The following is a 26,719-nucleotide window of genomic DNA, read 5'->3' as shown; positions in this document are numbered from 1 at the left end:
CACATTACTTTCTTTTTCTTCAGATACATATGCCTGGAAAGCATACCTGGACACTGAACTGATCCTCCACAGTCTCAAGCAATTATGATATAGTTATTAAATCCAGACATTTTTGCCAGAATATTAACTCTGGGTCCACCTGTGTTCCACACATCTGCAATTCACATAAGATATTCCAGCGTAACTTAAAAAATATGAAGTGCACAGCAAAATCAGAGCACCACCACATTAATATGCTCCTGGCACAAGTATCTGAGCATTACCAAGGATATTGCCAATGTCCTTGTTCCCTAGAATAGTTGGGAATAAATAAAAATGTCCTGATGTGTGTAGAAATCAGAAACAGATGGGCTGACCACTTCACCTCAAAATGCCAACTGCTTTTCCTGTGAATTTGCCAATTTTCTTTAAATACACTCTACTAATCTTCCACATCACTGTGAAATCAAGACCAGTTGAGGATTTAGGAATACCACGACTACAGGGAATATGTTCTCCCTGGATGTCAAAGCATTTCTGTTTTGCCAGCTCCCTGCTCTGAAATCCTTGAAGAGAAGGTCTATTTTCAGTCCTGCGAAACGCGGCACTCGTGGGACCTGCAGTATCTCTGTTGCGCTTGAACCACCCAACACCCTCAAGGCAGAGCAGACAGACCCCCCCCAGCCAGCAGGACTAAGAGCTGCAGAGCAGCAGACAGCTTCTCTTGGTACCCAGCCCATCTGTGAACCACCCCCTTCCAAACTTGGATCTACCAAGGTAGCTCAACCTATCACTCTAACCTCCATTTAAACTCATGTGAGAAACTCCCAAATAAATCTGTATTTTTGACTTTCGATGCACTTGCTGGATGAAAAGCACTGTAAAAATAATCTCCCATTTACATGTAAGAGTGGAGTTCCATAATTTTCTTGTGATATAGATGAGGCTTGTTACAATGGCTAAGAACTGGGGAAAAGTGAAGAGTTAAGAGCAAATAATTAAAGATGATCAGTAACAAATAGTTCCAGTTTTCAACTCACATTTTAATAATATATGGAATAAAAATTTCAAGCATACTTCAATGAATTAGAAACCTAACCTCCATTATAGATAAAAGCTCTTTGTAAATATTAAGGCAAAACTCAACTGTTGAGAGAAAGCAAGAAAAAATACTACATTTTCCCCAGCAGGACGGATAATATTTGGGCTTGTTCTAACATTAAGTAAATGTTACTTCCTATAGTTTATTACCTATTGGTAAACAGTATACATTATTTTATATGGCTTCCCTGCACAACAAAGTTTAAAAAAAAAAAAGTTGCTGCTCAAAAAGGCCAAGCAGTATATAAATGAGGAAATTGTAATTATTTTTCTGATTTTTTTCATGAAATTGGAATTGCTAAAAGCATTCTATGTACTATCATAATTACCAGTAATAACATAAGAACTAATGCATTCCTGCAATTTTCAGTCCATTACTTGTGGATTTGTCATTTGTTATTTCTATCACACAAAAGGAAGTTAAGCATTTTTATACTTAAAGCAAGAATTCATCAACACAAACATAGCAATTACTGAATCTCCTAAAAGACAAAGGTAAAGAATGGAATTTCTTTTAAGTGAGATCCCAGAGATATCTAGTGACCTTCACCATTCATAGTGACTCCTACACAAAACAAAAGCTGAAAGAGAAATTTCATATACTACTGATTACTTTAATAGTCTATAATGCTCTGACGATGAAATTCCTGAATAAGCAAACAAAAACTTCTAATACTTCAGAGAAACAACACATTCCTTACTGAGCATTCCAATAGCCATGCAAATCACAGCAGATCTTTTAATACATTTTGGGGAACAATACTTGCTCTGTTCCTGTACGGTGGTGAGTAAAATCCCATGCATTCCTAACTAGATGGGTTACTCAGCTCATAAAGGGTGTGCCAGATAGCATTAGTGACACAGGGTCTTATCCCACCTCTCTGACACCCACAGAAAACTCAACACTGCTGCTATTCCAGCCAATAACAAATTAATGGGCTTAAGAGCAGGTATCAGCTTTAGAGCTGCAGAAGGACTGCCAAGTTTCCTTTGAACAGTTAGTAACAGGACATGGGAAAGAAACAGGGTCAGACTTGATCCTTGTCTCATTTTTAAGAAATAGTAACAAAAAACCCCAAACCCACGCCACACACAGTGCAGCATTCTCAGACCGCTGTCAGCTGGCACATGGAGAAGACTTTTAAATACATTAGAACAACCCAAATGTTTTCTCCATTATCCTCATTGACCCTTTAGTTGGTAGCTTATATTACATACGAAAACTTAAAACTTTCAGAAATTCACAATTTGCTAACTTCTGATGATAATCTAGATAATTAAATAGCAGGGGGAGAAAACAGGAGTTGTAAAACCCTAGTTTAAAAGACCTGACCTAAACAACTACACAACTAAAATTTCTAGGGTGATGGAAAACAAGGATGAGAATTTACTTTTAATGCCCGAGAGCTACTTGCATATTAACAGGTCACAACCAACAAGAGGCACAATTCTTTGTTGTAAAAGCAAACCAGCAAATAACTCTGAAAACTTAAAAGACATGTTAAAAGACCCCACAAGCCTCTTTAATGCACAGCATCCCACTCTCAAACTTCTGTAAAAGTTTTAGCTCTCCTGTTTGAAAGAGAAATGCACATTGAATACTTTTGCATATATAAGGCCAAGAAAGCAGATGTAGGATTGTTTCTGCCATTAGCAATGCGAGCTCCAGAGCCAGAATGTTAATAACAATTCCAGGATTCAAAGGCTCTTCCAGGTATAAAAATCCCTACCCTCCAAATACTACAGTTTCACAGATAAAAGGTACTTATAACTGCATGACTTACTAAAAATATATATGAAATAATGTTTTTTTTTATTTGGCACATTATGTTACAATGAATAGGTCATTCATTCCCATATAAACAACAGAAAATTATAGGAGAAATTGGTCGTGTCTTCATATAGGAAAGCAATACAGAACAAAAATTAAAATAATCCAGGTGATCTATCATGCAAGAAAGCAAGCCTAGAAACAAACAGAAGTCTACCTGTTGGAGGTCCAATGTAATGGTCACATAATGATATTCAATTCCATTCTGGATACTAGGGCTTTGCCACCAAGTGTTCTTGCCATCAATTGCATTTGCTATCGGGTGTCGTTCTGTTAGAACAGAAGAAACATATAAATACATTTCAAAACTATTAGAAGATTTAATTATTTTTAGATCTTAAATCTAGATTTTAAGGCAATTACAGAACTAATAAGGCAGGACTTAAAAAAAAAAAGAATAAATTAATTTTTCCTGTACTCTTGGGCTAACAGTCATGCTTATTATTACTGGAATACTAATCTAATATTGGTTGTTTAATTTTAGTTATGATCACAAGGTCATTCAGAACATCTAATTGCAGAAGGCCCTCCTTACTACAAAAAGTGCAGGCATTTAAATAAGGTAAACACTTCCTGCACTCTTCCAAAGTTTCGAGTATTGCAAAGTCATGGAATGTTGCAACAGAAACAACAAATCAGAAGCCTCAGATATAGTGTGCAAGAAAAGCAGAGATTAAAGTAATACTGATACTGGCATTTCTAAGACATTTCTAAGCACACCTGGAAATAATTCAGGAAATAATTGACAAATCATTACAGAGGAAATGATTCAGAAATCATTACAGAATATATTCCTCAACTGGAAAATTTTCTGACTCATATACTTGCGTATAAAGGTTTGTTTGGTTATAATCCATATCAAAGTCCAAGATGCATTATTTTTCATGTCTATACTCTGCTGCAGTGTCCCAAATGAATGCTAAATAAGAGGGATATAAATTTATTTACAGAATTGAATTTTTCCTGAATTTCAAGATCTTCTACATTTTCCAAGTTTGCTTACTTAGTACTTTAACATTATTAAACTGAGAAAAATGATACTCAATATTTCCAGGTTATTTTTTATGTTTCTTTCCTGTACAAATAGAGAATAACAAAATCAAAATTTTAAAAGGTACAAGGATCTATATTTTGAAGCCCCTGATTTTCCAGAGCAAGTCTGTGAATTATGAGGAAAATAACCCAAAGGAAATTAATATATGGTAAGTTTCCTCTATGCAAGTTGTTTGCAAGAACATGAATTAGGAGAAAATTCTAGGCCTCTTATTAAGGATGACTTTCTAAAATAGGTTTCCTTGGTATAAAAGTGGAATATGATTCATTACTAGCTGGGTCTAGAATTAGAAATAATTACTTTATGAACTAATTAATTTACTTATTATTTTAATTATTACTTAAATCAACCAGCCAGATTGATAGTCTTTGTATCTCTGGTTTTTTGCTCTATCAACCACCTGTGGAGATCAGGAGTCCTAGCTCATTAAGGGAAGCCAGAATGCCTGAACATATTTAAAGATACAATCAAAGGGCTTTGTGGGAATGAGTGAAGGCATAAATGTTCAATATTGAAAATGCTAAAAGTTTAATTTAAATATTATTCAATGGTATTGGTGGGAAGCAATATTTTCAAGTTAGAAATCTGGTACTACAACTGATAAAGCTATAGGTAGCTTTAACTTTATATTGAAAAGTAAAGTAAAGCAGACCCCATGCTTTACATGCTGTCAGTTCCCACAGCTCTCATCATCTTCTCAAATCTTGGCTTTAAATACGTGGCAGCAAAAATAATCTGTATATCAAATTCAGGGGCTTTCATTGACTGTGACAGAAGTTGTCTCATTGGAAATTTTGATCTAAATCTCTCCAGATGAAATTGATATGAAGGTAAATAATCAGAAGGAGGATTGGGAGATGAATCAACAATTAACCATAATCACTATTATGAAAGTTTAATCATAATTAATTTGAAAATTTATTAATTGCTGGCATGTTTATCTTATTTAAAAGGTAAGGGGGAAAATACAGTATTTGTTAAAAGGACTGGATTTCAAATGCAGTTCAAGGACCAATCTCCCTGATGGATGGCAAGAGGGAGAACTTAGAGAGTGAGCCCATCAAACTGTGCACTTTAATTTGGACTTACATGTGGTTAACCAGGGAATTTGTATTCATTTCCTACTACAGTAATTAAGGGGAAGCACTCCAGACTCACACATTCCAGGGGGATCATTTAAAGTCTGGTTATATTACATGGTTCTCCTATTAACAAGCCATCTCTGTTTAAACAAGGCACTTCCCTTTGCCAAATGAACATTTGAAGGCCTTAAAATGAGATATGATTGTCACAAAAGACCAGTTATTATGAAGCTGGACTGATCCAAGTGTAGTAGATCCAAGAGAGTAGGAACAAGGAGAAACATAGATATAAATCATTCAGATGGGTTTTTTTATATACACACATATATGTCTGTGTGTATACACATATTTTACTGTACACTGTCTGACATCATAGACAAGACATAGCAGTATCTCTGGTTTAGGTTTGTTTTTTGAAATAAGCAAGCTTCATATAGGAAAAAACTTGGGCAATGTGCATATGTCTCTAAATTCCCATCTGTAAAATAGTACAGTCTTTTGCACAGTCTCTCTGCCAGTCGGAATGCTTCCAAAAATTGAATTATCTGAGTGAAGCACACTGCTATAATGTAATTGGATGTGTCTATTGCTAAAGAATCATATGACCTTCCCTCAGAAGATGGCATTTTCTGTAGTTAAAGAAGACATTGAAACTTGGAAAACAATCTGGAAAAAAAAAAAACGTGGTAAATATCTTCAAATAAATTAAGTAGTCTACACTGGGACAATTACAAATAGCTTCACAAATATAAGATGGGGTGTAATTTAGCAAGAAAAGAAAGCATCTGAAGTTTTCAATGGACAACTAACTGTTCTCTCAGTGGTGTTTCACCATTACCAATGGGAAATATCAAAGTAAAATATGTGAACAGGAATGTATGATTATTCTGAAGCAAACCTGGTTCTCTGTGTAGTGCTAGTAAGAGCTCAGGTGAACTTCAATAAATATTAAAGTCTCTAGAGAGAATTCAGAGAATTGCAATTCATGCAGTTAGAGTTCTAGAAGATAAAACCTATGAGGAGAATGAAAAAAAAGATAACTTAGTGTAGAAACTAGAGAGAGCAATACCATCACTCCTCGAATACCATCACTCCTCAAATAATTAAAATACTTTTTTTAAGAAAAAGGAATAATAATCCATTCCTTGTATTCACTGAACTTAAGAAATAGGCAACATGAATTTCTGCAAGGAGATGCAGATTAACTATTAGAAAAACACTTTGTTTTGAGCAATGTAAAGAGTGAGCCACACTAGAAACTGTGGCCATGGGAGATGTTTCTAAGGAGAATCCAAACAAGCTTCTGTCTGGAAAGCTACAGCAACAGATAGCTCATCCTGTCTAGAACTAGCAGACAGATTAAATGTCTTTTTTTTTTTTTTTTTTCTATCCTGTGATTTTTAGCACATGCTTCAATGTCATGAGGCATAAATGTATCTGAGTTAAGTTTTACTGGAACACAATTGGAAAAAAATAATTGTCTTCATGCTTCTGTGTCTGTGGTTCTTCCAGTATTTTATCTATCCCACTGAAAGTTGTCTTAAGTATCCCTACATCCTCTACAATCTACAGTGCCAATATACCCATGAAAATCTAATAATGTTAAAGCTGTTCATGTCTTTCACTGCAAGGTTACATGAAATTAAACCTGTATGACTTGACTAGGAAATTTTCTTAGTTCTAATCTTCCCAACTACCAGAAATAGGCATATCTGAAGTAGATGATGACAAATTTTACTTGAAAACTGATTTTGCTTCCAGGTAATCTTTAAGAAAGCAGCATTAGCAAAAATCAATTTTAATATTAAAAACTAAGCATTAAACCAAGCAGTGCTCTATTACTTTATCTTATTTTTTCTGGCTCAGTGAAACTGAATTTACTGTAGTTCCAGATATTGCTTAGATTGGCCAAAATGTTCATGTTCCACAAGTAGGTATGCAGGTAAAAGTCAGTTATCTGGTTTTATTCATGGCTAATGTATATCAAAAGAATTCAGCAACAGCTGTAGATACTTTATTGTTTAAATCTGAATTTAGGTGCTATGCTTTTCAGTATCTGAATGAAAAAGTTCTGTGGGAGGAGTACCCATATCAGATATGGATTTTTAAATATCTTTGGAAGAGATGGTTAACCTGATTGAAAAAGAGACACACATTTCACAGTAATGAGGTTGGTGAACTACTGTTTTGTTTCCTGAGTATCTACACCCTTTGGAGAAACATCTTTTTAAAGGAACAAAATGAAAATGGCACACATACGATGTGGAACTCGGCTCCTTTGATCGCAAATGCGGCACTGAGGGTTCCTTGCAGGCTGTCCAGGTACATGTTCAACCAGTTTGCAGTACATTTCCCGCCCCTTTTCTCCACAGGTTGCATTGGTTGTGATGAGAGCATTACTAGCCAGGTTCAGCACTGCAGGAAACAGCCCTGAAAATAAAATAAAATAAAATAATAAACAAAAGCAACAGAGGCAAAACCAAGGTGAATTTAGCAGAATAATCACAAATGAATGTAACACCTGTTACAACATTAAAGCAAAAGCCTTCATTTTCAACAGCTATGGAAGCAAAAAAAGAACAACTTTGGTTGTGTATCCAACATTTAGACATCAGAATAAAGCCACTATATTGATGGGTTTTTATCCCCATTCCTCTAAAATTCAAATTGGTACCTTCTGGTTACATCATGCAAAACAGCTGGATGCCAAGGAAAAAGTACAAAAACATACAAACATTATAAAATTTTATGTTTCACAATGAAACCTTGTGTTCCTACGGAATTGGCCACTGCAACACCATACACAATGTACCTATGAAAACTCCTTATCATTCTTATTTTCTACTGATATCTCCATGGACAAGCTTTTCCTCCACAGACTGCAGCACTTGCATCACACTGTATTACTGCTCTGCTTAGTTCTTCATAGACACCTTTGTCATCAGAACAGCTGGGTAATTAATCCAGCAACATGAATAGCGTATGTCATGCTTCCCTTTCCTCAAGAAGAAAATAATATATACGACATCATATCTTTTATCGTAGTGCTATTGCTATTTTTCCAGGTGCACATGCTGAGTGATGTATTATAATTCTCATCCAGCACAGCATTTAAGCACATCTGAGTGCTCTGCTGAGCAAAGTTATGTGTAGCAGTAAGCTATAAAGATTATAAACCATATGAAGAACATTCATTAAGGTGGGTTACTCTTCTTCCCACTAAGTACTGATCAAAACCTTTGAGCCGTAATAAAATTGATCCACAGAGACAAACTGATAGTATGTGTCAAATATATATAAAATTGACCAGTTTTGTATCTTCAAAAGCAAATTTGCCATGGCTACAGGTTAAACCAAAAAGCCCAATACAAACCAACAAACCAACCAAAAAAAAAAAAATAGGCTGATGTATGGACTCTTGGAATCACTTTTAGATTCATTTTATGACAATTTCGAGTGGCCCAAAAGTCACTCTTTTGCAATTCATTCAGCTTCCAAACCTATTAGACTATTATAAACTCAAAATAAGGTTTTAACAAAAACTAAATTGGTCGTTATTGAACTCTGATCAGGCTCCTTTTATAATGGTGTTTCTTTTCATCCTCCTCAAATGGACAACACTCTTCCACTGACTCCTTTCAATCCTTTAACACCAGTCTCCTGCTTGTCTCTGCAATTAACCTGTGTGCCATTTAACTACCAAGCTTGGCTGGACATGGTACAGCTGTCCTTTGACACTGTCAGTTAGTGACTCTCATGGTCACTTTAAAACCATGTGTAAATATACTGTTTGAGCAAGAGAGCCAATTAGTTACTAGCCCATCCAATTTGTGCAGCAAATCAATACTTGAGATTTCATCGATCATGCAGCTTGCTCCTTCTGTATGGATTAAAGGTTATTTTCATCACATTTTCAAATCTATACAGTTGTTCTTGTATTTTTATTCACTGCATTCAGTGGAATTTTCTGCCTTCAGTGATGGGGCCACATGGTTAAAAATCTGTATAAGCATTAACAGAGTAGATGAATTAATAGCTGTGGAACTTCCTATGTTGACTGACAGCCTTATTATTCTCTTTTTAGGCTGTACAAAGTTAATAGTCCAGAAGCCAGTAATCATTGAGTGTTAACAAAGAGTCTGGCATTTGGTTCACAGCTAAGTATTTTAAGCCCTAAAAAGTGAACCTTGTAAAAAGGACAGAATGATCCTACATGCAAAGAAATGCAGTACATGGCATCAGGAGAATAAATCCTGCAAGAAAGAACTGAAAGAGAGCAATGAAAAAGCCTCCAGATTCTCACAGCTATAAAAATATTACCTGTTCTATGTCTATCACAAATCATACCATTATTCTAACACAAAATGTAAGATACGTAAATAAATTAAGAGTACTTCAGAAACCCTTTTTTAGAACAAAACTTCACCCTTGGGTCACCTCTTTAATGCGCAGAGCACCTTACAGTCAAGCTACCAAAAGAGCTTTATCCATAATCAGTACAAACACAGGCAACAAAACAAATACTGGGAATTTCATTGAAGACCTGATGTCAAGATACTAGCACCTCACAGTGGTGCTCCACACTGAATTCCCCACAGGCTTGGAGTGACAGGCAGAGAGCAAAAGATGCACGTTACAGACAGCACTTCACCTTTGCCAATTCACTTTTGCCAACACTTCACCTTTGCCACCACTTCACCAATTTATTAATTCCTCGGCCCTGGGGTTTTAACAAGTAATAATTAACAACTACATATTTGAACGCTTTTTGAAAATCTTTATTTCCAAGGTCCAAGAGGCTGGGCTCAAGAGACCTTATGAATCCCTTCCAACTCAAGATATTCTATGATTCTATAATACCTCTTTGTACAGCCCAAGAGAAAGCTTTGCTTTAAAAGATTTTATGTGCAAGGCTGATAGAATGGAGGAAGCAATAGTATTAATATTGTTTTCTAGCAGTTACATATAGATATATATATTTGCACAACAGAGGCATGACATTCTAGCAATACAGAAGAAGAAGCCATTTTCTTGAAAATTTTAGCTAGGCCTTTTGAATATCTTGTCACATGAGATTCATGTTAAAAAAATCATCTTCCAATAATAAATGCCCATGAAAAAAGTCAAGAGAGCTCTAGATAGCACAGTTTATTTCTCTTTGCCTTGTTTTTCATTACAATATTCATACACAAGAAATATTTAAAAACTGGTGTACTAGTTCTGCACATCTTCAATTCAATTTCCCAATAAATTTTAAAGTTTGTTGTTATCAAACCCACCTTGAATTCTGTGGGCATCCTATCATCAAACACTTAAAAAAATATGAAATTGCTAAAATTACAAATACTTTTTCTTTCTTTATTGTCAATGACTTTTGTAAGCCTTTGCTCCAGTGCAAAGACTGAATAAAATGCCTCTGAGCCACAAAGACATCATCTTCATTTTGTATAGCTCAAGTGTAAGCAGAAAAATTTGACTCCCTTAAACTCCAGCTACATCATTCTTTCCTCTTCTTCGTGTCACTGGCAAAAATCATATTAGCAATAATTTCTGTCTGTTAAAAAATAATGAAATTCTAGCAATTGCATGAATGAAACAGGAAGAAAATACTGGTTTTTAATTAGATAGTGGTTTTTGCAAATTGAGTTCAATTCTGGTTTTCAAAGGACTGCTGCTGTGTGAAGAGAAAGAGGATCCGATTCTCCCCTGTGAAATGGGCAGTCATCTTTCTGCTCTACACTTTGGTTTTTAAGCATGGAACATATTCCTTGAAGATTTTACTGCATGAAAACCCAACAGAAAGCTTGTTTAGTGTTGACAAGTGATTAAACTAGGAAAGGCAAATAACACAGAAATTCATCAAATTATTTAAAGTTGTGTATAATGCACAGGTAATCAAGCATGCTGCTCTAGTCACTAGAGAATTAATGATGATAAGTTTAGCATGCATTTTCAACAGAAACAGTTCCAGACAAAAAAATTGTAAAAAAGAAAGGCAGCAAATCAACAGGATTTTCTTGCCTACAAACCCCGATATACTCAAATTTTACACTACCATTGTTCTAGTTAAGTAGGTGTGGTATCAAGGTACTAGCTACATTATCTTTTGTTTTTTATAATGGATCCTGGATCGAACCACATGTAGATACCTATCTTAAAGATAAAAATAGGGACTGCTTGGGGTCTGTGGTTTTTTTACAGATGCCTCAAAAGCCACCCTTTATTAATACTAAAATTTTCTGGAGACACTGGCAAGCACGTCAGTGATTTAGTAAGTTCAACACATTTCAACTAGTAAACAGGCTTTTACAAGATTCCACAAAGGAAGTAAGCCATCATAACACATGAAGAAATGACCTCTCATGAGGTCAGAATTAAAAAATGGAGAATAGCAGTGGAAAACCATAGCTATCTTTGCTGAATCCTGTTCTATTCCAACAGCAACATAAGACACATAGAAAAGAGGATAAAAATTAAGATTTATGATCATAAAAATTATCCATGAAAATTAAAATAAGCATAAACCACAGAATGGTAGAAAAATTCAACAGAATATTTTGTCTAGGCAATAGAATGGCATATGAAATTAAGGAATGGAAATTGATACACGGGGGAAAATATGATTGCTTCTGCACAAGCTTATATCAGTCCTGAAATAGTTATTAATGATATTTCAATGAAAATATTAGCTCAAGGAATAGAAACAAAATGACATTACATTATTGCATAAATCCATATGTACTGGCAATTCAAATACTGCATGGTATCCCTTACCTCTCATCTCCAAAAGGATATGGTAGAGCTAAAAAAATGAAGAAAAGTGTGACAAGCTGTGTCACAGCTGTGGAACAAAAACTGAATGTGGATATGAATAGGCTATGAGTTTTCTACTGGAAAACAAACAGATTGGGAGATGTATAAAATGACGCAACTGCATACAAAATAATAAATGGCTTTAGTAAGTAAATCTTTGCAGTGAACATAGTAGCTTTAGTTATTCTTCTATCACAAACTGAAGGTGCTGAGTCAACTTATCAAACAGGAGTTTTCTTCACTGATTGGGATATTTTTCCTGTTTATAAATGAAACTGCTTTTCAGCATGATAGCAATTAAATTCTAGAACAGATATAAATAAGTTATATAATAAGATATTTTTATCCCGAAAGCAAGAATGGATGAAAACCTAATTAGATTAATACACAGAACAAGGAGTCATCGAGAGTTGTTAAACATGAATGACTTATGTTCAGTTGCCGATTCAGAACATCCCTAAATCACTAGCTGATGCAGGGTTTTACCCAGGGAGACATCCCTGTACTCCTTCACATTTTTCCTCAATATTGCTGCTGATAGGTATCTGTAGTTTTTTTCTTACTAAGGCTGGTAGCATATACATCCCAATATCAATGTTCATCCAAAATGGAAGAGAAAAATATAATTTTAATTTTGTGTGGTATTTCTAATGAAACTGTAATATTTTTGCCAATATTCAGATCTTTCACCTGACATGGTTCCCTATACTACATCCCATTATTACCTTGCACCCAGAGAGGTTTCCTCAATGGCTACTTATTCTATGGAATAGATCTTGTTCTGTAGATCCTCTATAGAACATTCTCTTAAGCCTGGCAATTTCCTTGCAGTTTTCTGCAAAGCAGTATTACCTAATTCATTTTCTTATGATTTCCTTATTTTCGCTGCATAAAGGGAGATAACAGCCCAGCTTCATGTGTTTTCTTTTATCTACTTTTCATGAGCTTCTACCAACCTTCAGCTCATATAAGCTCCACGAGTATCAGTGGAATAAAACCTACCAATCTGATGCCTGGCATGCTGCCTCGTTTTCTCATGCCCTATTACCTACTCCCCTGCCAAACTAACAGATTTTCCACATGCTTTATTGCAATAGTGGAGATCAGCAGAAGCAGATGAGCTACACAAGTAGCAGGTACAAGACATTTTCATAAAGCCTGTCAACTGTTGAATTCAGTCTCATTCTCACTCTCACTCCCTTCTGGAACAGCACTGTTTGATTGACCTTCAGAGCACACTGAGTTGACTTCCCTAGCTGAGAGAGGATGGAGGGATTCTAGAGGGAAATCAAAGATATTAACTGTGTCTCCAACAGCTGAATGGTGATTACAGGTTCATTATGAAGTGGGGATAGTCACTGGGGTAACCTACTTTTAAAATGTGTCAAGAAGCAGCTACAGCAAAGGAGCGGTACAGGAAACAGATATGAATGTAAACAAAATAATTTCGTTGCACATTAGTGTTCCTACCGCTCACCAGTTCTGACACATCTTTCTTTTCTTCCCCTCATATAACTCATGGGAAATTGTAAATCCAGTTTCAATCACACCACCATCCCACACCTACAGTGCAACTGGTAGGGGTAAGTGTCACTAGAATTACACTCCAGCACCCCAATGGAAGCACAAACAAGGAACCAAAACCAGTATTACAATCTCTATTAGACTTCAGCTACTGCACAGAGGAAAGAGCAGACATTTAAGTAAGAAAGAAGGAACCACCACAGTGGTTGATAGGACATGGAAGACTGCAGCAGAGATCTTTGCATGCAGTTGAAGGAAGGAACTCTCTGAGTGGGGGAGACTGGAAGAGAGAAGAAAATTGAAAGAAAGACCACTGCAAAGATACTCAAAGAGCCTGTAACCCTTCTTTTTTTTTTGCAGAAGATTATTGGCACACTGAAATTTGTATTCAGTATTATTTAATGTCTATATTGAGGTTTGATTACACAGCAATAAGATCAGTATCTCATTTTACTGAGGGTAAAATTAATATAAATAATTGCAGTTCCTGCACATACAAACAAAATATTAACTTTAAAAAATCAGGATTGATTTTTAATAGCTATTTTTAAGTACTTCCAAGATAGAAGACAAACTTTGGTTTACCAACTCTGGGATTCCTTTATGTCTTATTTAAGCATTAGAACAGAAAAAATATTTCTTTCCTTCAAAGAAAGCTCTGTTAAGACCTGCATATTCCTGTTCTCTCTTCTAAACAGACCAGTATTTGGCACTGCATACTTCCTTCAATCTTCTCAAAATATCTAGTCTCTTCAAAGAAGCAAATAAAACAGCCTGCCTAAATATGTCTAACTTTTCAAGCCAATCTTCCTAGTCTATAGAGCACTTTGAAATGTTCATGGAGTCAAGCAGAGCTGTTTGCCACTGAATTTGTACTAAAAAGACAAAAGAGAATATGTCAATTTCCGATGTTCTAAGAAGTGTCACTGGGAAAAGAGAGAGTTGTCTGCTGCAGCGCAGAGCTATGCTAGGCTGTGGGAACACAGTGGGAAGAAAAAACTGGGACAAAACAAAACAAAATGTTGCAGCACTGAATTGTTTCCAGCTGTGCACGACAGGGAGTAACTTAATGCACTCTATCCACGATGTAGATGAATACTTTTATACAACTAGAAAATAAACCCAATTTGAAGAAATAGCTGTCCAGACACAACAGTGCATGCAGACTGAAAAAATCAAAAATTGACACTAGGATCATTTGTCCAGAGGAAAACAAAATGGAAAAGAAATATTTCAGTACCCATTTATGTAAGTTGCGCCAAATCACTGTGCATTGCAGTACTGTTCAGCAGTCAGCCTTTTTTTCCTTGTAAAAGAAGTGGAAAAGTATTTTTTGATGTTTGGTGGTAGAGAAGCCTTGCTTTTACTTGGAGGTGATTTTCTCTATTCATTCTAAGCAACATTACATACAGCATATTTATCTTCAACACAAAAAACAGAGTATGAAACACTAACCTGAAGAAGCCTGATAGCAAATCTAAATATAATCCTTACATAGTACCACATACAGCTGAAAGAGGGAATATTGATTATCTAGTAATATTACTTTGCCTGTCCACAGTTCACAGCACTGAAAATCTGTAGGGGCTTAGCTTATTTTAAGAGCAAAACTCTGTCAGTTTTAGAGATCGGAGACTGAGTGAAAAAATCACTACTGGCTTATTTAATACAATATTCTATTGTATTAAATATATAAGGATCCTCCTTGCTTTGTAATGAATTTCTTTTTTTTTTTTTTCCCAGAGCTGTCACAAAAGGTTGTTTTGCAAAGGAAAACAGGAAAAACACAGGTGAAGATGAAATCCCATCTCCTTGACATCTGTGGCAGAACTCCCACTGAATCAAAAATCCAAAGCACAAATACTTAATGGACATCTCATTTTCAAAGGTATTTACATGCCCAGCCTGAGTCAGACACCCACTGATTTTCAAATGTATTCCATCTGTATTCTGACAAAATTTTGAAGGGCAAAATCCCAATTGTACAAATACCTTATCTGTAGAAAGGGTACACTAAGCATGAAGAAGCAAGCAGCAGTGCACTCTTTACAGTTATTTCCTTTTATTTTTTAATGACCACATGATCTTCATTAAAATCTTTGCAATGCAGCAGTATGGTTCTGGGCAGCCAAGCAGGCCTAACAAGAAAAAGTAAAACAACCTCTGAAACACAACAGTGTTCTGTAAACAGGAATTTATCCAAATCATGTGTCTTCTCTTCTTAGATAGCACACACCAATTTATAACTTCCCCAAACTGCAGGACATGGCTAAAAATGTCCATTTCTATTCCACCCTCATGAATGAATACCAGGGCCTTCATACTGAGAAGACATACTCATGCACTTCCTTTATTTGCAAATGGAGAACAAGACACAGACCCGTGTGATTTGTCTATCCCATCACTGAAGGAGAAAACAAAAAAAGAACCAAAAAGCCTGGAAAATGGAGAAGATTAAATCAGAATTTTTCAAAGGCAGGATAGAGCCTGGGAAAATCAGAGCCTCCAGATGCAATTTACTGATGACTTGTGTCTTGACAAAGTTTTTACTTTATGATAAAAAGCTCTGCTACGCATTGTCTCAAACACTAAAGAATATGAAGAATATGACTATTTTTGCAATAACTTCAAAATCAATGTCCATTGAAACCACACAGAAAAGTCAGAATTAGTTACTGCGCCCTTGAGTCTCCAACACTGTCAACTTAAACACAAAGACTGAGATGTATACTGAGTTCCTGTACAAGAGGCAACAAAAGGCATATTATGGGGCCTAATAAAAGTCATCCATCTATTCACTATCATCTAACTGACAAAAAAACCCCAAACTGAGTCCAACTTTATGAAACCAAAGAGCAAAGGGAAAAAACTGATCTCACCATATGTAAAGATTCTGTGCACTGACATTTACCCTGAGGATTCAGATTAAAATAGTTTGAAGTGTTTCAACTGATGAGCTTGAATAAACATGAAGTTCAATTTTCATTCTTTGAACTGATTTACTTCTCACTATTCTGCTGTAATGCTTTACAAATACATACTGATAAGGATTATAAATTTTCAGCATATTCTGGTAAAAATGTGAAATCGCCAATTAGCAATTTCTATGCAGAGTTCTTAAGAACTGTCTTCAGAGGATTAGAGAATCACTGAGGCTGAAAGGGACCTCATATCTAGCCCAAACCCCTGCTCAAGTAGGGTCATGGGAGCAGGTGGCCCAGGAGCAGAATTTTTAGTATCCCTAAGGATGCAGACTCCACAGGCCCTCTGGGAAACATATTCCATTGTTTGACTACACTTACAGTAAAAAAAAATTGTTTTCTTCTGTTTAAATGGAATCTCCTGCATACTGATTTGCATCCATTACCTTTTGTCCTGCCACTGGGTACCACTGAAAAAAAGTTCTGTACCACCTCCTGACACATACTGATACACATGCTGATAAAATTTCCTTGACATGTCTCAAAACTAAACAACCCCAGCCCTCTCAGCCTCTATTTATAGGACAGACACTCCAATTCCTTAATAATCTTCCCAGAAAATTCCTGGACTTGTTCCAACATGTCCATCTCTCTCTTGTACTGAGAAGCACAGAACAGGACGCAGTTCTTCAGGTGTGCTCTCATTACCACTGAGCTGATAGCGAATGATCACCTCCCTCAATCTGCTGTGGACACCCCATTTGTTTGGGGTTTTTTTGCCACATTGCTGGCTCATACTCAGCTTGCCCACCAGGACAAGGTCCTCCTCTTCAAAGCTGTTTTCCAGCCATTTGACCCCAGATTGTACTGGTGCATGAGGCTGTCCCTCCTCAATTGAATTCAGCATTCAATTTTGCTGAATTTCGTAAGGTCAGTCCATTTCTCCAGACTGCCAATGCCGTTCTGGCACAGCCTTCTGGCATATTAGCCAGACTGTTCAATTCTATATTGTTTGCAAACCTTCCAAGGGCACACTCTGCCCCATCACCCAGGTCATTAATGAAGATGGGACACAGTACTGGCCACAGTATTGGTTGCAGTACTGACTGCTCATGCCTGCCCAGTGATCACTAATGACCCGCCTCCAGGTGAACTTTGTGCCACTGATACAACCTACTCATTCAGTTTTTAATCTACTTTGCTGTCCACTCATCTGACCTGTATTTAATCAGCTTTTCTTTGAGGATGTTACTGAGACGGCATCAAAAGCCTTAATAAAGCTAAGATAAATAACATCCACTCTTCTTCTTTCATCTACCAAGTCTGTTACCCCATCACAGAAGTCTATCAGGTTGGCTTATCACAAACTGTCCTCCAAAAATCCATGTGGTCCTAAAACCATCATTTTAGCTACATGTACCATTCACATTTACCATTTTACATGTATGTGTTACTTATACCCATGCTACACAATATCCTATTGAAATGAGAATTAATTTGCCCTTCTCAAATTATACTGTAAGGCCACACACCTTTGATCTGTTCAATTTCAATGCATGTAAAGTAAAATTAGCAGGATCAAGGCCTTCAGTAATTCAGTATCAAGACAGAATGCAAAATATATTTTTCACATATTAGACTCCCAGGTTTTCACAGAACAGAACAGGTTACCTATTTCATTTCCATACAGATTTTCTGAGGTATGAATTAGCTGAATAACTGAGAAATACTGAAAATAATAAAAAAGCACAATAAATTGAAAAATTAAATTGTATATTTGTGTAGTAATACTACTACTATGCATTGAATCAAGATACATATGAGAATATGATAGAATATTGTGAACACTGACAGTTTTACAGTATTCTTTGTTCTAGTACATTGAAATAGTTCTTGTGTGTCACCTATATTTGTTCACTGGAGACTTTGCTACATAAGGGCTCCTAAATACATGTAAGAGATGTAGTACATTATTCATGTATTTGTAAATTATATATATGTAATACATACAGGTATGAAAATACAATAGACAGTGCATCTGTATCTTTAGCCACAGTAGTTAATTTAAAATTCTTCCTATTTCATGAAGAGAACAGAATATGTCCATGATTTCAATATATTTTAGTATATATTTTGGGAGAAAAAAAATAACATTATCTCCTGAAATGAGCTAATTTCCCTGCCTTCCCCATATTTTGTTCCCTTACTTGAACTGTGACTGAATGGAAAAATCAAATGAGGTCTGAGCAGATGGCTGTCAGCAAACCAGTGACAACATACCATGGTTTAGAATTAGACAAAAAATTTGCAACCTGGTATATAATTTCTGCTTGTAATTGCCAAAGACATCTGCCTTAGAATATAAGCCAGTTTGAACATCCCTACCTTACTTTACCATTCATGAAAATTGAATTATATCAGTATCTCTTAATACTTCTCTGTTAAAGCTGTTAAAGCTGTACCTATCTGTATTAGTGGAAACTCTCCTTTTGTTCTTATAAAAGTAGACTCAGAGCCATCACAGGTGTCACATCTTTACATTCCATTAGAATCAATCAGAACTGCACACACATGAATCCCTGCACATTGCTTTAAAAATGCATGGGATGACACATCAAGGAAAGGAATTCTTCAGGTCTTTGAACAGGATTTTAACAAGTTTCAGCGCTACAACTGTCACTAATATGACATTTATTTGCATAATTAAAGGTTTTAGCAATGGACTCTCAGATGGAAATGGTTTCTTTTTCAGAAGTATGAATCAAATGCACATCTCTTGGGTTTTCCTTTGGCTGTTCTCACTGTTCAGAAAGCTAGCAAAATGCCCCCCTCCCCTCACAGTTTTCGTATTCCCCACATTTATGCATAGAAGCAGCTTTTTATGCAGCTTTTTCTAAATAACAGAAATAGCTTTCAGTCATTCAGGCAAGAGACTGCTCCATTCATGGAGACCTTAGACACTTTTTGATTCTTCAAGAAGTATCCCCTGAAACACACTGAAAAAGTGTCACCTGAAAGTTCCACATTGCACAATGAGACTTCTAGCAATAGTATTGACAAAACACAGATGATCAGCATCCATACAAAAACTATATTTGAAATGTTAAGGTCTTTTCAGACTTAGCAAGTCAGTAACACTCACAAGCATAGCTGGGATCATTTGCTATAATATTTAAAACTAATTCTAAAACTTAAGTGTTCTCTGAATTAGTTGGCGTAGGAAAGAGGAAGGGGAGGCCAAAAAAATCAGAGCTAGATAGGTGAGAAGAGTGACAGGTTTAACTGCTTGTAATTGTATAAATTCACAACCACCAGCTGGAGGATAAAGGCTCCTACTAATGCTTTCCAAGTAACAGTGTTACACTTGATCATCCTTTCCAGGAGTCTAGTTACTAAGGCATAGAATTGAAGAGAATTATTTCTTGACCAGTGAAAATCCAGAAAAAGGGAAAAATTTAGAATAGGCACTGAGAGCTGAAATAGACAGGAAACATAATACTGCAGATAGATAACAATGAAACACAGCACTCCTTTTATGCAAACCGAGGGGGATTTTGATATATGAGCTGAAGCAGATGGTAGAGCAGAAGCTACTTTTACAGACAAAGAGAACAATGTCTTGACAGACATTGTCAAGAGAGAAAGGGTTAAAATTGGGAAGTACCTGAAAGGAAGACGTGAGATACACTTTTATAAGGCAAAAGGATAAAAGAATACTCAGCAGATGCATCTAAACTCTAAATGCCAAGGAAAGGGTGATCAAGAGACCACCAGTTTTGGCACCCCTTCTGCTTTTGAAACCCATAACAGCTGAAGAGGAGAAGCAGGAAGACAAGGAGAGGACTACACAACCCAAGAGTGTGGGCAGTGACACTTGGAGATGCACTGTATTTCTCACATCAGGGCACAGAGTAAGAAAGGCAATAGGTGAAGTGGGAGCAGTAGAGCACAGAGAAATTTTGGGCTGAAAACAGAACATCAATAAGCGCATTTAGCAGTGAGAGACAAGAAGTTGTGTAACAGAGAAAACTCGTAAGAAACAAGTCAAAGGCTACTCCCAAAGAGAGGAAAGATGATTGGAAACTTTTACACAATAAATTTGGGTGGGAACATGTAACTGGTTACTAAGAATACAAAGACTGTAATCTTCTCCTTACACCCTAGGGGAAAAAAAAGTGCCTCCTTTTATGAAGGACAACAGAAATCATCACCCCAATGTCAAAAAAAAAAAAAAAAAAATGCAAGATAGATGTGGTATTATTTCTACAGGCACAGTGGGAGAGACTGAGAATTTTCTTCAGAGTAATTTTCTGTGGAAAGGGCTTCCAACTGTGCAATGGCCACTGTAAAATCAGCAAAGAACAAAATGCCTGAAGCCACATCTCTTCATTTGAAAGTTTTAATTCTGAAGTTTTGTTTGCATTTTCTAACAAGGAAAGGATATTGATTCTTATGTATTTTTTTCCTATAACTAGTGCAGTTGTATCTACCAACATATCTCAGATTTTGTTATGCACTAATAGTGTACCCTCTCCTCAAAATCCCAAGTCTAAGAGTCTAAGAGAACTCCTTTTACATTTCTATCATAAATCCTCAGACTGAAATTCCTAAAAAAAGTTAACAATCAGTACCAAGTCTCTCCATTCTTCTAGGATAAACTAATAATACAAGTACTACCTTTGAATCTTCATGAAATCTAACAGTACACATAATTATTAATTAGACTCTGAATTCTTTGAGTGTCACATAAAGGAGCTGGAAAAAGATTTTTTAAAAGAATATACAAATTATTTCCCTCTGAAAGATTAATGTTTGAATTTTTTTCAGTATGGGACTCTTATCACAAAGATAGGACTATTAGAGTTTAATTAAAGGGAAGAAATAATAAGTATATTTTTATTTTAATCTACATTTTACATGTTTCCCATATTTTTTATTACATAGGGAAACTTAAAAGTTGGGTTGGGTGTGAAGTAGCCATTTTCATGCAATCTATGTCCTAACTGCAAAATTCAGGTACTGATCCTTGCATCTACTTAGTGTCTTTCTATATAACTATTCCTTTAAGGCAGCAGCCATTTCCACTCAGCATTACCTAGCATAAAATATATATTTTTCTACTCCAAATATATTAACCATAATCTTGTCATCTTTGCAGTACATTCAGATGTTCCTAGACTAGGACCAAGGCAAATCCACTTGAAATTTGCTAGAGTTCTCAGGCAGCACACCAGCAGGAACCAGGAAGGCTTTGAATAACACTAGGGACAAGCACCATATTTTCCACCATTTAAATCTTATAGCATGCCTAAATGTGTCCCTATTGATAAGTTTTTATCTATTTGTTGAAAAAATTAAATTTGTAAGACAGTGGAGATCAGTTTAATATCCTGTGACAGGAAATTTTCTTTCATTAGAAACAGAGAAGCTATCCAGTTATTGGAAAGATAACAGAAATACACATTTCAATTAATTCTTCATATTACAAAAGAACCCCTAGGGTCATCTTTAGCCAACTACTCAGCTCAAATTAGAACTATTCACAAATATTCCTCACAGATTTCTACTCAGCTGCATGCCCACTTCTCATATAATCAATATCTGAGAGACATAGCACACATGGGTTGGTGGATTGGTTTTCTGTGGTAGTGGTTTCTCTCTGTAAAATGATATTGCTGGTCTTTATCCTTCCTTAAATAACAGTTCAATTGTACTGTCAATGCAGTTGAGACCAAATAAAAGTACCCCTGTTGTCATGTAGCACAATTCCATTTTCTGCTGACTCTTGTGGGATGTTCATACTTTATTCATCTTGCTCAAAGCCTTGACAAAAACATGTAATATGTCACTATTTTATCATCATAGAGTTTTCAGTTCTTTTAATCAATATGCATTCTAACCCTTCTTCTCTATTTTATTTAGATTTTACTGACTATTTTTATCACACACTTGATCACCAGCAAGCAAGGGTACTGTACCATATGGGATTATAATCTCTATACACAGGTTAGACTTGAGTTCTTGAACTCTCATCTGAAAGAAACCTAATGGAGTAATCTGAAGGGAAAATATGTAGTTCCTGCAGAGTGACAAGTCTCCAAAGACAGTCCTGCAAGAACCTTAATCTCTCGTTTAAGAGAGACCTGGTATTAAAAAGCCAAGGCTATCTTTTTTAAGTATGGCTCCCTCTCTTCAGACACCTCTATGAGAATTTATTTATAACATTCTCCTTGAAATATACAAGGAAGGGCATTGGAATTCCCACTTTATATGCACATTCATGACACTGATTGTGTACAGTACAATTTAATAGTCTGATTTTAGATGATTGTTAAACTGATGAGGCAACACATACGGTAACTTCCAAAACAATGTTATCAAAGAAGTTGACAACCATACAAGTTCCTAGCAGTATACTTTGAAAATTTTTCCTACTGGGATTCCAATGGCTGAGGGCAACTTCTCACAATAGAATCACTCTGCAACTGGATGGGAAGTAAAACTGGAACAGTCTGTTTTAAAACAAATTCCTCTGGCATTTAGCTCTCAAGCACCACTTCCCTAAGCTTTTGTCCAGTTCTTACCAGACTATATCCAATAAGGGAATTCATTTCCCTATTATAATTGCACCTTCTCTCTTTTTTTATTTCTACAAACTACTATGCTCTCAGTCTTTTTGGTTCTAAAAAATTACATATCTGAATGACCAGATGGCTTTCCTACAGACAAGACACTGAAATAACACAGGCAAAAAAATATAAAATAAAATACCCATTTATGAGAAGGGAAATTTTGGCAAGCAGAATTATTAATGAAAATGTGAACATGTAATTATGAAGAGGTATAAATAATACATATGAACCAAAAATCTGTAAGATAAACCTCTGATCTGCCAATACCTAGAGAAAGAGGCTCTGAAGTTAGGGAAGCTGAGGGGTGTTCCTTCAGGTCAAAAATACCCATTGGTTTTAATTGGAAGAACTACTATACCTGATGTAGATAACACAAGGTACTGGCAATGTAACAGCAAAAAATTCATATATGGTTTTCTCACACAATTTCCATGTTACATTTTATTCATTTCCATTTTTACTATAAGCCTGCTTTTAAGAGCATAACATTTTTTCCCCATTAGAGCATTGTGCTTGTAAACAAAGACAAAACAAAACCCATTAATTTCTTTCATGTGGCAGTCCATAAAGGATGGGATTTGCTTCTCTCCATTTCTGTCACTTTTGTGAGGTTTAAGTTAAAAGAAATGGAAATAGCTTTTAAAAATTCCTCTGCCATGAAGTATACACATATGAATCAATCACAGTAATGTCTGGAAGGCAAAATATCAAAGTTCTGCTTCAAACTCTACCACTGATTTATTCTGAAATCCACATTAATCCTTTTTTTCCACATCTGTAAAATAGAGATAATATCTGCCCTGTTTTATAAAAGATATGGAAATTATGTTGGAAGAAAAAGTCTAGAGGTACCAAAAAATTAAATATATTTACATATGTACTTTTTTATCCTGAGGTTGCAGCATCTAAATTTATATTTTATTATTTCTAATAAACAGGACAAAAAATGTACCTTTCTTTTTTGACATAGGACATTAAAGGAGGTCAAAGGGCACCTTGCATTCTGGAAAGACACAACTTACCTGGTTAGGGAAGAACAAACACACATATATACACACACGTAAGTAAATTAGGGTAGATCACCCCACAACACTTCTCATTAACATAATGTTCAAACATTAAAATGAGGTAAACATAATGTTCAAACATTAAAATCTGACAACGGGTTTTGTCTTCTTTTAAACACAGGGAATCCTCTCTATGTGTCTCAAGCATGAAAAAAGATAATACCGATTCTGATTCCCTTAGTAAAGGAACTTTAAGATCTACAGAATAATTTGTTAGATATTTTATAATCCTCTTGAATTCCCTTCATGGGGAAATTCCCACTCCAGCAGTTACACAGTTTAACAGACACTTAGATATCTTGACAATGAGGGCAGGAAAAAAAATACTGGAAAATTTCAGTCTGAAATTTCTAGCCTGAAAATTTTTCGCACTCAAAAACCAATGCAAGGCTCTTGAGTAATTCTGCAATCTTTCACACTTCTTTTCTGTTAAGCACCAGGGACTAAGGTCTCTTTTTGCCCCTCATCACAGAACCATCTTAAATCTACATATACAGTTCCACCATCTATTTTGATGTAACCAACACCCGGTGTGTGCAGGGGAAAGCATCAGCTACTTAACAGAGACAATCTAATAAATTTACTAACTCCAAGTATCATGTGACAGAAGCTGACAGACCAACTGAATACAATGCTGATAACTCCAAGTTTACTCAACACAGTTAAGTAGCAATATGATGTATCAGATAGTTATTTAATTCTACATAAATAAATCTAACATAAATCCACTAAGAATATGTAGGTTCTGCTGTTCATTTTTACATAGAAGCAATAACCTCTGTGAGTAGCTATCTTAAAATATGAAAGAGAAATGAAAAATATGACTTTGTGTTAGTCATTTTAACCGTGAGTTAAAGAAAAATTCCATAAGTAATTCAGGATGTGTATATATGGACATCCAGGAACCTGAAGGACATGCAATTGAAACCAAATTTGGCTAAAACAGAAATGTGGAAAAAATAATGCATTTTAATGATTTTTCATTTTTGTACAGTCTAATGAAGTACACATTTAAGTTGGAAGAAGTTAGGTGTTATAAGTCAGAATTCAGGTGCTGTGTCCTAACTGGGCATTGTTTAAAACTTTGCAAAGATCTGCAAAACACGGTAGAATTCTTAGGCAGAGTCTGGATTCTTTGTCTCTTGTTGACAAAAATCTTCTGATGCCAGCTACCAGAAGTCAGATGAAGTCTGACAAAGAGAAACACATATTAATTTCTTCCTTTGATCAGAACTGCCTAGTCCAACTACTATCCTCATTCATACTGTGGTTTACTTCTGCAAGTTTATCCTGCTTCTGCAAGGCACATACTGAGGGCATAATTAGTGAATCTTCTTGTAATGGCCCCGGCTAGTCCTCACTGCTCTGTTGACTTCTTTATTGATACTCATATTAAGTAGTTCTGCGTATTTTGCTGACATAAGCATTTATGCCACAGAGGTAAAGAAATCCTGGGGTGTTTTCTGACTATAGAAGTAATTTTTTCCTCCAAATAAAGTAAATTCTTTTCAGCAAAGTGGTAAATCCCACAACCTTCTCGTTAAAGACATTCTCTGTTGCCACTTTATTTCATGTACATGGATGTGTAAAGGATGGAAATAAACATCAAATCAATGCCAAAGCGTGGATGATGTATTAAGATAATAAGTTACAGAAGGCACTGAAAACTACTGTGATGTAAATTATTTCAGAAACTATTGAGAATCCTCTCAAAATGAACTTCAGATAAGCTATGTGAAAATTTCAAGAGCTTCATCAATATGTAATTAGAATACAGTGCTATGTCTGTTTATGGGAAACAACATAGCATTTGTATCAGAAATTAGTTATATGAAATATAGTTAGTAGACACACAGAGAGTAGTTAATTAATATAGTCATATTCAAATATACATAATTATTAATAACACTGCTAATTTGAAAACAGGGTTACTAATAACAGTATAGGCCAGCATATCTGGTAAACACTCCTGATTCAAAACCAGCCTAAGATGACAATTTATTAGAGTCTGTGGTACTTATGTGAAGTAAATGTGAACTCCTCATGACTTGAATGATATCAAAGACAAACATTTACATTAATGCTAAAAGAGAAGGATCCTCCCTTGATTAAGAAAAAAGAAAAAATATAAACAGAAGAACCAGGAACACAAGAGTCTGAGGTAAACAAGGACTCATGAATACTCTGAGCCACAAGAAGGGGTAAAGGCTACAGATTTCATTTTGATATGTTCAAACTGGAGACCAAGAAAAACTGCTCTTGATGAGTAGTTTAGCCCTGGAATAGGTTTCTAGTAAAACTGTGAAATCTCTATCATGGCCAATTTTTAAAATTTGGCTAGATAAAGTCACAGCGAAAACTGCATTACTCGAACAATTAATATTACTGTATTAATTATAGGCAGGTCATATTATGGTATTTGAATCACAGAAGTTAAGATTCCAGTGGTCCTTTCCCACCAATATTTCTATGGTTAACATGTGATAGAGAAAAGAGAAAAATAAAGGGGAAGCATACAAAAAACTCTTAGGTTTAAAAAAACCAACCAAACAACCAAAAATAATCCAAATCCAACAGAAAAACCATTCCAGATCCACCTACTATTTTTAGCTTATTTTTAATGTCTATCTTTAGCTATTTTAATGGCCTGTTTTTAGTAAACATGACATAAAACAAATGCATGAAGATTCATCAATTCATACCTCTTTTATTCAG

At 35.5% G+C, this 26,719-nt stretch overlaps 1 protein-coding gene across 3 annotated transcripts in view; it reads right to left on the bottom strand.

Annotated features, from left to right (window-relative positions):
* LAMA2 (laminin subunit alpha 2) overlaps positions 1 to 26,719 on the bottom strand; it is a 334,791-nt gene that overhangs the window by 246,982 nt on the left and 61,090 nt on the right. For all 3 annotated transcript variants that reach the window (XM_077782207.2, XM_085576525.1, XM_077782208.2), the window contains exons 2-3: positions 7,307 to 7,477; positions 3,069 to 3,181 (exon numbers count right to left, since the gene is read on the bottom strand). In XM_077782207.2, the coding sequence (XP_077638333.2) occupies positions 3,069 to 3,181; positions 7,307 to 7,477 (284 nt within the window). The remainder of the gene's footprint in view (positions 1 to 3,068; positions 3,182 to 7,306; positions 7,478 to 26,719) is intronic.

The sequence above is a fragment of the Lonchura striata genome, chromosome 3 (assembly GCF_050655825.1).
Source record: "Lonchura striata isolate lonStrDom1 chromosome 3, ASM5065582v1, whole genome shotgun sequence".
NCBI classification, from domain to species: Eukaryota; Metazoa; Chordata; class Aves; order Passeriformes; family Estrildidae; genus Lonchura; species Lonchura striata.
This window is presented reverse-complemented; position numbering and strand designations above follow the sequence as displayed.